Consider the following 12,500-nt stretch of genomic DNA (forward strand, 5'->3'; position numbering starts at 1 on the left):
ATTGGTATGGGAATTAGAGGTAAGGTAAGTAGTAGAAAGATAGGATGGAGAGTAAGAATTAAAATACTTACACTAAGAGAAGGCATATCTCATTAGTAGTCAATGATTAACCTGAGAATAAGGACCTTGTTTAATATTAAGGGGGGTGAACTCTGGAACTGAAGGTCGCTTTTTTTTCTTTTCGACGTGACGGTAAGATACAACATAGCATGCCAGAAACAGCAATGCCATTATTACCATGCCTGCTCCTGTTACGAAAATTGGATAGTAATAAGTATTATGGAAATCAGGCAATGAGTCTCTATAAGTAAATTCCTGTAATAGAGATGTAGGTTTAATGCTGAGTTTAGGGATGGTAATATTAAAAACAGGTAGGTCTAACAACATGGGTGTGATGTTATCGTTATTTACTTGTATTTGAGTTGCATAAGAATGGGTCGCCGGAATGAATAATGACATAGTGGTGAGTTCGCATGAAGTTGGAAGAATATATGTTCCTTTTAGTACAATATCTGGTTTATTGATGTCACACTTGACTGTGGCAGTAGTGGGGTGGTAGTAGTAAAGAAGTGTCACGTCATCAAATGATAAGACGAAGGGTCTTGTTGATTTCTGAATGTTTCCAAATGCGCACTGACCAATGATGTTATGATTGGTGAGGAGTGAGCGTGGGCAAGATGGGAGGTCATTGTCCAGTGGTAATGGGCGGGAGTGACAGACGAAGGTGCGAGGGACTGGCTGAGTGCATGATTTTAGGAAGTTTGTTGAAGGAATTGTGATGGCTTGACCGTGTAATTTTTTAAGAATGAGTGAATGTTGTAGGTGTAGCGTAAAGAATGTACCATTAGTCATGTGTGGGAAGGGATGAATATGATAGGCTTTGAAGGAAAATTGGGGTTTTAAGGGAATGAGAACAGACAAACCAGATACAGTAAGGAAAGATTTAAGTGATGAATAGAAAGGAATACGTTGATTGAGGGTAAAAAGGGGATGAAGATTGTTAGAGGTTGCAAACTGGAGAACCGGACGGAAGTCCTGAGGTGAGAGAAGGTTAGGAAGAAGTTCTCCTTTGCCTGCTGCAATTAAAGAAGAAACGAAGGAGTTGATGTGCTCTGTAACTTTGTTCACTGTTATTTGATAAGATAGAACATTGAAAGCGAGCTCTGTGAAATGATTTGCACTACTAATTGTAGCTGAAAGTTTATTGAAGGAATGAGAAATGTTATTAAAAGCAAACTTTAGATCATGAATATTATCGGAGATAACGTTAACTGAATGAATGGAAGCGTCGAAGCGTTTAGTTATTTTAGATAAGGTAGATTTATATTCTGAAAATCGAGACGTAAAGGTGTCCTCGTCTATTACACCGAAAAGTGAATGAGCAATTTTACCCACGACATTGATCAGCCCGCGGCGAGATCGATGTTTGTGAACAACAAAGCGTTGCAATGTTGTCACCGTGGAGTTGAGGGCAGAGTCGAGGAGGGCGAATTGCTTATGTGATAAATTGTCATGAGCTATCTGATTTCGTAGTTTTATTATCTCATCAAGGTGGTGTACGGCTAAGCTGGAAATGTCAGACAGGGGTCGAAGGGACACTTTAGCTTCAATGTGATCTGTTACAGGGAACACTAAGCCTAGATCCTCAACTAATGCACCGGGCACGGCGCGTAACCTCTCGGGTAGGCCTAATGAATTAACGAGTAAGGGCGACACCAGTGCCAGTAGCATCAGTACGAGCATCTGAAATAGAGGATATGAAATTAGTGAAGTTACAGGTGAATTAAAGGATGCGGTAATACCGTGGTTTTGTGATTAGTTAGCCTCAACCGCAGGAGAATAGTAGTCACTGGCTCTCTTTAACACGTCAAAATGGAACCAAGTTTCAGAGTTAGTACTTAAACATTTACAGTAAGCCTTATTGTTCTTAACTTCAGTTACCCTATAGGGACCATCAAAGCGGGGAGCGAGCTTTGGACGCATGGAATCATTAGCATGAATCTTGCGGAATACTAGAGTGCCAATACCGATAGATTTGTGACGAGCAATTTTATGTTGGTAGGAGAGAATCTGGTCTCTAGATTTCGTAAGATATTCTTTAGCCTTGCGGAAAGCAATTCTATTCCTGTTTAATAAATATTCCGCATAGTTGTCAGAGTATTCAGGTTTGCGTGCAGTTTGAAAAAGGTCATATGTGAACCTCTTATCCATTCCATACAAGAGAAAATGGGGTGTATCTCCTAATGATGAATGGAAGGTACTGTTAATGGCAGACTGAATTGTGAGAATAGTCTCGTCCCAATTATCAGATGTACTGTCTACTAATGACCTCATGAAGGAGAGGATGGAACTGTTTAGCCGTTCTGTGATTCCATTACTTTGTGGCCTGTAAGGTAAGATGTTTACACGGGTTACATTCATTAAATTACAGAGATTGTTCATGACCTCGTTTTGGAATTCTGTTCCGTTGTCTGATGAGAAATACGTTGGTGCTGTATATCTCTGAACGAAGTCATGAAAGGCTTTTGCAACGACTTTCGCAGACTTGTTAGGGATGGGGACCAACTCGCAAAATCGGGAAAAATTATCGATGAACACGAGGATGTGTTTATTTCCATTGCGGGAGGTCATAAACCCTGACAGTGTGTCGCATGAAACTTTTTCAAAGGGAAAATTTGGAATGTCGTAACGCAAAGCTGGTGCAGGTTGATTTGTTGAACCCTTGTAATATGGGCAACGTTTACATGACTTGACATGTTTTTTAACCTTGGAAATGAGAAGAGGGAAGTAGTACCTTTCCCGGGCCATCTGAATGGCTTTGTACACGCCACAGTGGGCTGCTTCTCGCGAATCATGCACGAGTTGGAGGACTCTTGGCTCAAGTGATTCCGGAATCACTACAACGTCTCTAGTGAAACCCCGACGTCCTTTAATCTTCTTAGGGGTCGTTCTGCGAAAGAGAAGGCCGTTGTCGTTAATAAAAAATTCTCTGACGGGAAGACGGCCGACCGGATCCAAGGGTTCATTTCTTGCTAGTTTCTGTATTATCTCACTGTAAACTGGGTCTTCGTTTTGCGCGCGGCGGATATCATCCTCGGAGGGAGGATGTAAGGGTTGGTTAGCTGTGTTAGCTAACACCGGCGCGGGTGGAGGGACGTTCTTAAGCTCAGTAAAGCTAGGGGGGAATGAGTCTAAAGATTCTTTATCATTTGAGTGAGATAACGGCGCGCGGGAAAGAGCGTCCGCTACGACGTTTTGTCGGCCAGGTAAGTAGACGATTGTTACGTCATACTCTGCCAAAAGTTCTATGGCACGGGCTCGTCTTCCATGTGGATCCTTTCCATGCAAGACGGCCGTAAGGGCGGAGTGGTCGGTGTGCACATCAATTTTATAACCGAGTACCAACTCCCGGAAGTGCCGGAGTGCCCAGGTAATGGCCAGAAGTTCGCGGTCAGTAGTGTGATATGACCTTTCGGCAGGCTTAAGGCTTCTGCTTGCGAAGGCAATAGGCCGAAGTTTACCATTTACCTTCTGATGGAGTGTTGCTCCGAGTCCAACGTTAGAGGCGTCAGTTGTGAGAACGAAAGGCAGCTCAAAGTTAGGGAAAGCCAGGACAGGTGCATTGACAAGCAAGGATTTCAGGTACCTAAACGAGTCATCTGTGTCTTGATTCCACTCAAAGGGAACATCCTTTTTGAGTAATTTGTTGAGCGGTGCCGCTATTGTTCCATATCCTTTAATGAATGGTCTATAAAAACCGGAGAGACCGAGGAAGGACTTAAGGTCTTTTTGGTTTAGTGGTTCAGGAAAGTCAATCACGGCTTGCACTTTGCTTGCGTTAGGTAGAATACCGTCAGATGTTAAGGTATGGCCCAGGAAATCGAGTTTTGAACGGAAGAATTGGCATTTGCTCGGATTTATGGTAAGATTTGCGTCTGCCAAACGTTCGAAAACTTGTCGCAATTTCCTCTCATGTTCAGAGATTGAGGGGGAACAAATCAAAATATCATCTAAGTAAACTAACACTTGGTCATTTATCATGTTACTTAAAACTATTGACATTAATCTAGTGAACGTAAGAGGGGAATTGCGTAGTCCAAAGGGAGTTCTAAGGAATTCAAAGTGACCCATGTGGGTGGAGAATGCTGTAAGGGGCTGGCTGTCTTTAGCCATGGGCACTTGCAGAAACCCTTTAGCAAGGTCGAGAGTGGAAAAAACTTTCTTTCCAGAGCCGATATCTTGTAACAACAGACGGAGATTCGGGATTGGGAATGGTTCGGGAACGGTAACAGCATTGAGCCGACGGTAATCCACCACAGGCCTAAATGATCCGTCCTTTTTAGGGACAAGAATCATGGGACTAGCCCAGGGAGAATTACTTGGCTTAATTATGTTCATTTCCAACATTCCTTGCACTTCATTTTCGAGAGCCTTCCGCTTAGAGTGTGGGATTTTATACGAAGGTATATATATTGGCTTAGCGTTGGGTTCAAGGGAAATGGAGTGTTCAATCAGATTAGTGCTTCCAATGGGACGGTCTTGGGATGGCAGTATTGTCGGATAATCCTTAAAAATTTCTTTTAACAATTCATAGCCTTTATGAAAGTCTAATGGTTGTTCTAGAATTTTATCTATTTTGGAATTATCAAGATGTGGAGGGTTTTGAGATGCTGTGCAGACAGGATAGGAAACAGGCAAGTCGAATTCGCGAATAGGCAACTTCGTGAATTCAAAGTTGACAACAGGTACACCGCCTCTAATTTCTAAGGGAGCTGGGGTCACGTTAATGAGGTGTAACTGACATTTACCATTTGATATATTATACAAAGAAGGAACAACTGCACAGCCTTTTACTCTAACATAATCGCATAGTACAAGAGCTGTACCATCTGCCATCGACGTGGAAACGTCGCAGAGGAGATCACTAAATGGAGGAATCGTAGTCGTTGTAACTAGGGTAAACCGTGGCAAGATATCATCGCAAGTCCATGAGTGAGATCGCGGGTCGTCAACATCGTCGTTACGCGCGGCTACCGGTGTCTTTGCGACCGGAGCGCTGAGGGATTGTCTACTGTTTTTGCGAGAACATTTTACTTTGTCGCGCGGAGTAGCAACTGTGCATACGACAGGGGGAATGGGAGGGACGGGAGGGGGACGGGGGGAGGGGGANGGAGGATGTGAAGAGGGTAGGGGGATGTGAGGAGGGGGGAGGGGATGATGAGGAGGGGGGATGAGGAGGGGGAGGGGGATGTGAGGAGGGGGAGGGGGAAGTGAGGAGAAAGGAGGATGTGAGGAATGGGAAGGAGGATGTGAGGAGGGGGGAGGGGGAGGTGAGGAGGGGGAGGGGGAGGTACGGGTGGGTGTGCGGGAGCCTTTTCCGTTTTCTGTTTCATATACCAACATTGACGGGTGAAACGGGTCGGAATGTGTCCATAAACAAGAGGGCTGTCGGAGGAAATAGGTGACGCCGTTGAAAACGATGGTGTTGCTTTGCGGGTGGAGGGAAATGCCAGACCTATATAAGAAATCATGGCCGAGTAGCAAATTTCCCGGGGTGAAATTTTTATTCACCACCACAAAGGAATGGGGAAAGATTATACCACCGATTTCAATGTTTATGACTTTTTTTCCTAGAGAGTTTGTCGTGTTACCCGTAATGCCGCAAAGAGTAGTGTGCGACGGTTGCAAATCTAACGAGAGGCCATATTCCTTTAATGTATCAAGAGATACAACACTACAAGAAGAGCCATTGTCCAGGAAAAAATGTGCTGGACGATTATTAAGTACTGAAGGGAGAAGAGGAGGTTGGCTTTCGTCGTTAGGGATGCACGATGTTGACATATGTTGAGCAGGACGGTTTATTCCGGATGCCAGTTGTTTGTAGTGCAGAGCTCGTCTTGCAGACTTCCTACGTCTACCCGATCGTTTGTTACCCCTAAAAAAGAGGGACGTTGTTGCTGGCGTCGTTTGAGGAGGTCGTACGTAATTCGGACCTGCTCAGGGAATGTTCGACATTCTGCCCAGTTATGTTTTGTGTATCGATGGTGGTATGGGCATGAGGGAGGCGATGGACAAGCAGATGCTCTGTGACCCTGTCTGGTGCAGTTGAAACACTGATAAGGGTCTGGCAACCAGTTAGTAACAGCAGGTTTAGGTTTGTGGAACCCAGGGAAGTTATTCGGCAAAGGTCGGTGTTGTGGTAGTCTAGGTGGGGGTTGTGAGGGCCGCGGCTGATATTGTTGATTTGTTTGTTTGTTGTATTGTTGGTTGCTTCTGTTGTAGTGGTTATGTTGTTGTGTGTGTTGTTGAGTATATGGTTGTGTGGAGGTAATGTTTTGACGATTGTCTGTGTTTACTTGTTCGTTTTTATGATGTGTGTTTAGCGCGGCGACATTTGCATGGACGGCAGCATTTGGGGCCTTTTCTTTAATCGATTTAGCGAATTCCCCGGGAAGAGAGTGAATGTTAACCGATTCGCAGGGCCTCCATACCTTTTCTCTTACCGATGAAGGTAGGGAGGAGGCGAGAATACCTTTTGTTAAATATGTCATCCATGAAGTGTGGTCGTCACCTTCGAAACATGTCTTTATGGGGCAGGGCTCATTTGATGGAATAGACTCGACCCATTTCCATATCGCAATTTGGAGTTTGTTACAGTAAATTCTAACATCTTCTTCGGACAAGGAGGCTGGCCTCATTGCAATAAGGGAAGCGAATTGCAAATGATGGCCAGGTTCAAGTGGCCTGAAAGACGCTTTAAAAACTGCTTTGAATCTATCCCAATTGCGAAGGACTAGGGGTGCGGTCTTAAACGCATCAAGTGCGTCACGCACCTCAGGGAAGGTAATGTCGAGTCGACACTCGGCACTAAGCACGCAATGATTATTGAAGGAGGGATCGCTCTCAGAAACACCGCTTTGTCTGACGGCGATTTCTACATCGCGCAGGAAACTGTCTATCGGCATAGACGTACCATCAAATTTAGTTAGTAGATTGAAGGTTTGATGAGGTTGATATGTCGACATATTGGAGGAGAGAGTGTGGGTGGGTGGGTGGGGAGTGGTTGAGGGGGGAGAAGGTGAGGAAGAGGGATTAGCGGTAGGGCTAGAATATGAGTTTTGAGGAGGTGTGGTAGGAGCGACAGCGGGAAAGACAGGAGGATGAGGGAGAGGGTGAGCGTTTTCAGAATGAGAGGTGGATGGTGCAGGTGATGATACTATGTCGTCATCCGAATCGTGATGTCCCATTAACGCAGCAAGTGGGTCTAGAACTTTATCTTTAAAGGATTTACCAGTCCTTGTAGTAGACGTCATGAAAGAAAACGAAGCTACACACTGAATTCACTATACGCGGGGAAAGAACGTAAATTAAAGGGAAAGACAGCAATCCACTACGAAAAAACACACTCAGTAAATATATAAAAATAAGCAGGTGAGATATAACTTTCTTTAGAGTATGGAAATTGGGGAAAACGGATAGGTAAGGGAGGGAGGGGTGGGAGGGAAATGAGAACACCGCTATTACAACATACACCTACCTTAGCCTGGCTGCTGGGCTGACGTCCGGATTTCTTGTTGCTTGGAGATTTCCGATGCGTTTTCTTTGGCGATTGCGGGGGGGTTTCTGCGCTAGATCGGGGTGTGAGATGCGCAACGGGTGGTAGGTAGCGAGCGAGCTTGCGGAGGCTGTTTCTAGGTCTCTTTTTTGCTAAAAGAAAAAAGTCCCGACGCTGCGACCAGTTTGTGAGGGTTGCTCACAAAGGACTTCAGCAAAAGTCAAGGGCGTTTTCTCTATTTATTAAAATGGTAGCGAAGAGAATAGCAACAGTTAAAATCACGCGGTCGTCGCTTAGAGCAGCACAGGGGGGATGGCGATGCTGTGAGGCCACGGAGTGTTCTGCCTCTCCTTCGGGGAACAGGTCAAAGGTCAGCTGCGAGGAGGACTCGGACCGCTTGGTTGGCGTGGGAAACTTCTCGAAATTAATCCAGGGTGCACCTGCATAAACGCCGGCTGGGCGTGGGTCCTCGCGACATCTGTTCGATCCCCTGGGAGTGGCCGCGGCTGATAAGGTCTCAGATCTGCAGGTGTTGGAGCGACGGTGAGGTCTTGGCGCGGTTAAGGTGTCCCTCGGGAAATAGCTGGAAGGGATGAAGTTGTAAAATGGTGTTTGTCGGTTGTTTCTATACTGCGCTTAAAGTTCGACTGAGCGTGATTTGTCTATGCCTGTTGCCATAAGAGAACCCATATGTTGCAACCCTCTTTGCAATCCTCAGAGGTGGTCTCCAGAATGATGCTAGACTCGACTAACATTGGCAGAACAAAATACGGTTTTGAAGTACATAGCAACTCAAAAAATAGTTCAAATTTAATTCACAGTAAAAACAGTTACAAGTTACAAAAAATAGTCCAAGTTACATTCACAGTAAAAACGGTTACAAGAGAGGACAGGCTGTTTGCCAGAGGTAACCTTTATTTATGGCCTGAGGAACAAGGGGAAAAGGGCAAAATACATGATAGAGAAGTGATCATGAATATCCATGCAAATAATGATCGTACATACATGATCAAGGATTGAGTGCATTGAGAGCATCATTTTGAGTATAGACAAGATATAGTTCGTATATGAAAGATACTGAGAATTGTATAAAACATGGTGTGGGAACACAACGATGGGCTCTGGTCAATTTATAGGCAAGGTACTTTCTTGACCTGGGTCGACGAGGGGAAACAGAACGTAAACCGCAGAATGCACTTGTGCTGAGGCGGTTACAGAGAGAGAAAGAGAGTGAATGAGAGAGGAGTGAGAGAGTGAGAGAGTGAGAGAGTGAGAGAGTGAGAGAGAGAGAGAGAGAGAGAGAGAGAGAGAGAGAGAGAGAGAGAGAGAGAGAGAGAGAGAGAGAGAGAGAGAGAGAGAGAGAGAGAGAGAGAGAGAGAGAGAGAGAGAGAGAGAGAGAGAGATCCGTTTATTATTCTGTATATAACGAACAGAATTCATAGCCATATATTTTTTTCTTTTCAGATTCCGCATTGAGAAAGAAACTGACGTAAAGGAAGATGCCGAAGACTAAAGGTTAGTGTGAATAATTTTGTAGACATATTTTGAAGATTAAAATGTTGTAAACCTCTTTTGATAATTATGAAAACTATTATGAAAAATAGTTTTGTATAAATATTAACACCAGTTATTAACCGACTCTTCAAATATGATATTTGGATGCCTGATGTTTATGATTTTACAGTACATGTGTACTGATATTTCACCATGTTTATAAAGGGTTCGTTCTGATTGCGCTTCGGTTCATTTCTTTTCTCAATGCTGTACTATCATCCACTGGTCCAGTTCATCCCTCCCCATCACTCGTTTACCCACATACACATCACATGCTATGCTGCAACAACTTCCAACTCTCGTGCATATACTTTTTGTCATCTACTTTATTTTCGCCTAATACCCGTATTTTTGTCACGCCCAACGTACTTCTTTGATTTTTCCTTAACGTTGTCTTTTGGCATTGCAAGGTCATTGGACGTATTTACTCTTGTTTATCTTTTTCTTTTGCTTGGAACTCTGTTATAGTGTGACTAATACTCCTCGCTGCTGTGACATCAAAAGGCTCCTCCACATTAATGTGTCAGCGGTTTTTCGCTCATCAGCAAGTCTTCTAAAAGTTCGTATTATGCATATCACAATCCTGAATATTTCCCCTTTCTTTGTTCATAAGTATTATTATGCCATCCCTCCGTTCTTACGACATTTCCTCCTGTTCATAAATATTCCGCATTGTGTCCCTCTCCAAGGCTTTCTGAAACATCTGTTAGTATATAATCCAGGCCACTGACGGCGGCTTTGATGGCTTTGTTTTATTTTATTTTTTTCTCCATATAGTGGATTACTTTGGCTACATTATTTTTCCTTATTATCATGATAAATAGTAGTTGTAGTAGTAGTAGTAGAAGTATCATCATCATCATCATCAACACTATTATTATTAGTAGTAGTATTAAAGCAAAACTTCATTAGCCAGTGCATGCACACACGCCATATTTCATACTTTATGGCGTATGCTTCACTTTACCTTTTCCAATGACTAACCTTGGACTTTTTTATAGTATGTCTTCTTTTACCCTTTTAACTTGTTTTCATTTCTTCATCCAGTGCTAAGGCTGCTGCTGCTCTCTTATTTCTAAATTTTCTCTAAAAAACAGACCACCTTGTCTTCTCTATTTTGTGCATTTCTTTTTTCGCTTTCCTTTTCGTCTTTATGGTATTTTAAACTTCTTTATTCCAACACCGGTTTTACGTATTCTTTTATTGTCATTTCTTCTTTTGTTCTTTCAGTAAAAAGGTTCATCTCCTCAGTTCCTCATCTTTCAATCTCCATTATATATCTTCTGAGATTGAATGTTTATCTCTCTCTCAATTTCCTCGGGTGTTTCTTGCTAATCCAAAAATGACCTTGCAGTTTTATTCACTGATAGATGACTCCTTCTCCACGAAGTATGACCTAAATCATTCTTTATTGCAGGACATCGCATGATCATTCTCTCGAGTGTAGTAACGTCGACTATCGTCTTGCTTTTATACCAGACGCTATTTTCGCGAAGAAATTCCATCGAGTTTCAAGAATGCGGACTGGATTGCCTACGTGAGTTGCTGTGTTCTCTTGCGTATGGTTTACCAGGTATACTTTAGGTACGAGTATAACTGAAGTAATTGCTCTTGATGATGATACGAATGTCACTCGTATATATATATATATTTTTTTTTTCGATGACTTTCTTTTGGTCGCAAGTGACATTTTTTTTTCTTCCTCGCCTCACTTCACTTCCTCCACAGGACATGATACAAAGCCCTTCATCCTCACCACGCCCGGATGCACCATCCCGGACTTCGATCCTATGCATCCCAGCGTTGCCAAATTCAGAGTGAAGAAACCCAAGAATGTAAGAGAACACTTGGTATCCTTTTACCTCCCCCCATGCATGGTTCTGCTCTTTATCGAGTCACTTTCTCTTTACTCAGTTATTATATATGTTTACTATCCATGCACTCGTGTATTAATGCAATGACGTATTTATCCCATTATACTTTTGTCTGTACACTATTCATTAATCTGTTCATTGCATCTGATTCTATTTTCCCTTCTCTTAGTATACCTGTTCCCGCCGGAGACCCCTGACGGAGGCTCGAGGTCTGTCCCTCGTCCTCCACAGGGGCCGCGCCGAGGAGTACGGGGTGTTGGAGGAGCAGCTTATGTGTGAGTATCAAGGCATCGTTAGAGTGGAACAAAATCCCGACAATTTCACCATGGACTGTGATAAGAAATTCAGGTGGGCTATGTTTTGCTATTGTTACAATCGGTTACTGTGTCTTCTTGTATTTTTTTTATTTTGTTTACGCTGTGGTACACGCAGTGCTTTATTTCTAAATAACGATAGACAATATGGAGTGGACAATGAAAGTAAACGGGTGTGTCCTATTTTATTGTAGTCTTCATTTATCTACTAGCGGTATAAGGGTTAAATGTAGTTTTGAAATGGTCACCTCTGTTATGCAGCATATACCCCAGATACATATGATTAACTCACATAAGGTATCTCTGTTAACAGTCATTCATTATGGCGCATAACTATTTTCAGAGTTAATTAGGCAATCAAGCTACCATTACTAACAGGTATTTTTGATTAAATAACACATTCCTTTCAGCCTGAAGGAGAAGGTCCTCCTCACCGACGCCATCACGACCATAGACGAAGACGGCGTGTTTGTCACTTGCCACAGCAATGTGCGGAAACTCTACGAAACCGTCCACTATTTCCTTCAGCCGCGGAGATCCGAGGCGAAGAGGAAACTGTTCCAGGTACAGTCTTAACGAAATGCAGGTCCTAGTGTTAGTGCTTGCAATGCACCTTAATCAAATCATATGAATTCATAATACATCATTCACATCAATGGATTAACTAATGAAGACGTGATGTATTATCCTTTGTTTTGAACGAATATCATTACGAAAATACAGTCTGTTTTGTATTCAGAGGTACTTTGACCTTCACCCTCACGAGAGGATTTATTTCTCTTTCATGCGCGCTCATAGAAAAGGATGATTACTAGTGCTTTCCTCGGAACAGGAGAAATATGGCGGTCAACGGGGAGACATGCTAAGCGTCTTGATCATGGGCATCGACTCCGTGTCTCGCGCCAACATGCGACGCAACATGCCCAAGACGTTCCACTTCCTGAAGGACGAGCTCGGCGCCCTCGACTTCCAAGCCTTCAACAAGGTGGCCGACAACACCAACCCCAACATGGCTGCTTCACTGATGGGACTCACAGAGAAGGAGTTGACTGAGACCTGCCAGCCGAAACGAACCAAGTTTGACGACTGCCCCCTGATCTGGAAGAATTTTTCTGACGCCGGATACATTACGGTATATGGAGAGGACGACCCGTATTCAGGGTCCTTCCATTACAACAGATATGGTTTCCTAAAGGAACCCAC

General features: G+C 43.5%; 2 protein-coding genes across 7 annotated transcripts in view; one reads left to right on the plus strand and one right to left on the minus strand.

The window, feature by feature from the left end:
• The window catches only part of LOC147468326 (uncharacterized), a 3,025-nt gene extending 856 nt beyond the window's left edge, over positions 1-2,169 (minus strand). The window contains exon 1 of the mRNA XM_086555343.1: positions 1-2,169. This exon is cut by the window's left edge and continues 856 nt beyond it. Coding sequence (XP_086411469.1) covers positions 100-1,743 — 1,644 coding nt within the window. The 5' untranslated portion in view covers positions 1,744-2,169 and the 3' untranslated portion in view covers positions 1-99.
• The window catches only part of LOC122267820 (uncharacterized), a 25,884-nt gene that overhangs the window by 10,216 nt on the left and 3,168 nt on the right, over positions 1-12,500 (plus strand). For 5 of the 6 annotated variants that reach the window (XM_086555344.1, XM_043037982.2, XM_043037985.2 and 2 more), the window contains exons 2-7: positions 9,020-9,070; positions 10,527-10,646; positions 10,838-10,944; positions 11,153-11,331; positions 11,708-11,861; positions 12,130-12,500. The exon at positions 12,130-12,500 is cut by the window's right edge and continues 522 nt beyond it. In XM_086555344.1, the coding sequence (XP_086411470.1) occupies positions 9,055-9,070; positions 10,527-10,646; positions 10,838-10,944; positions 11,153-11,331; positions 11,708-11,861; positions 12,130-12,500 (947 nt within the window). In that variant the 5' untranslated portion in view covers positions 9,020-9,054. Of the gene's footprint in view, positions 1-9,019; positions 9,071-10,526; positions 10,647-10,837; positions 10,945-11,152; positions 11,332-11,707; positions 11,862-12,129 lie in introns of those variants that run through there. The other variant, XM_043037986.2, reaches the window with a different exon arrangement.

Source organism: Penaeus japonicus, unplaced genomic scaffold (genome assembly GCF_977035675.1).
Source record: "Penaeus japonicus unplaced genomic scaffold, GWHDUDI00000001_assembly GWHDUDI00000030, whole genome shotgun sequence".
Classification (NCBI taxonomy): Eukaryota; Metazoa; Arthropoda; class Malacostraca; order Decapoda; family Penaeidae; genus Penaeus; species Penaeus japonicus.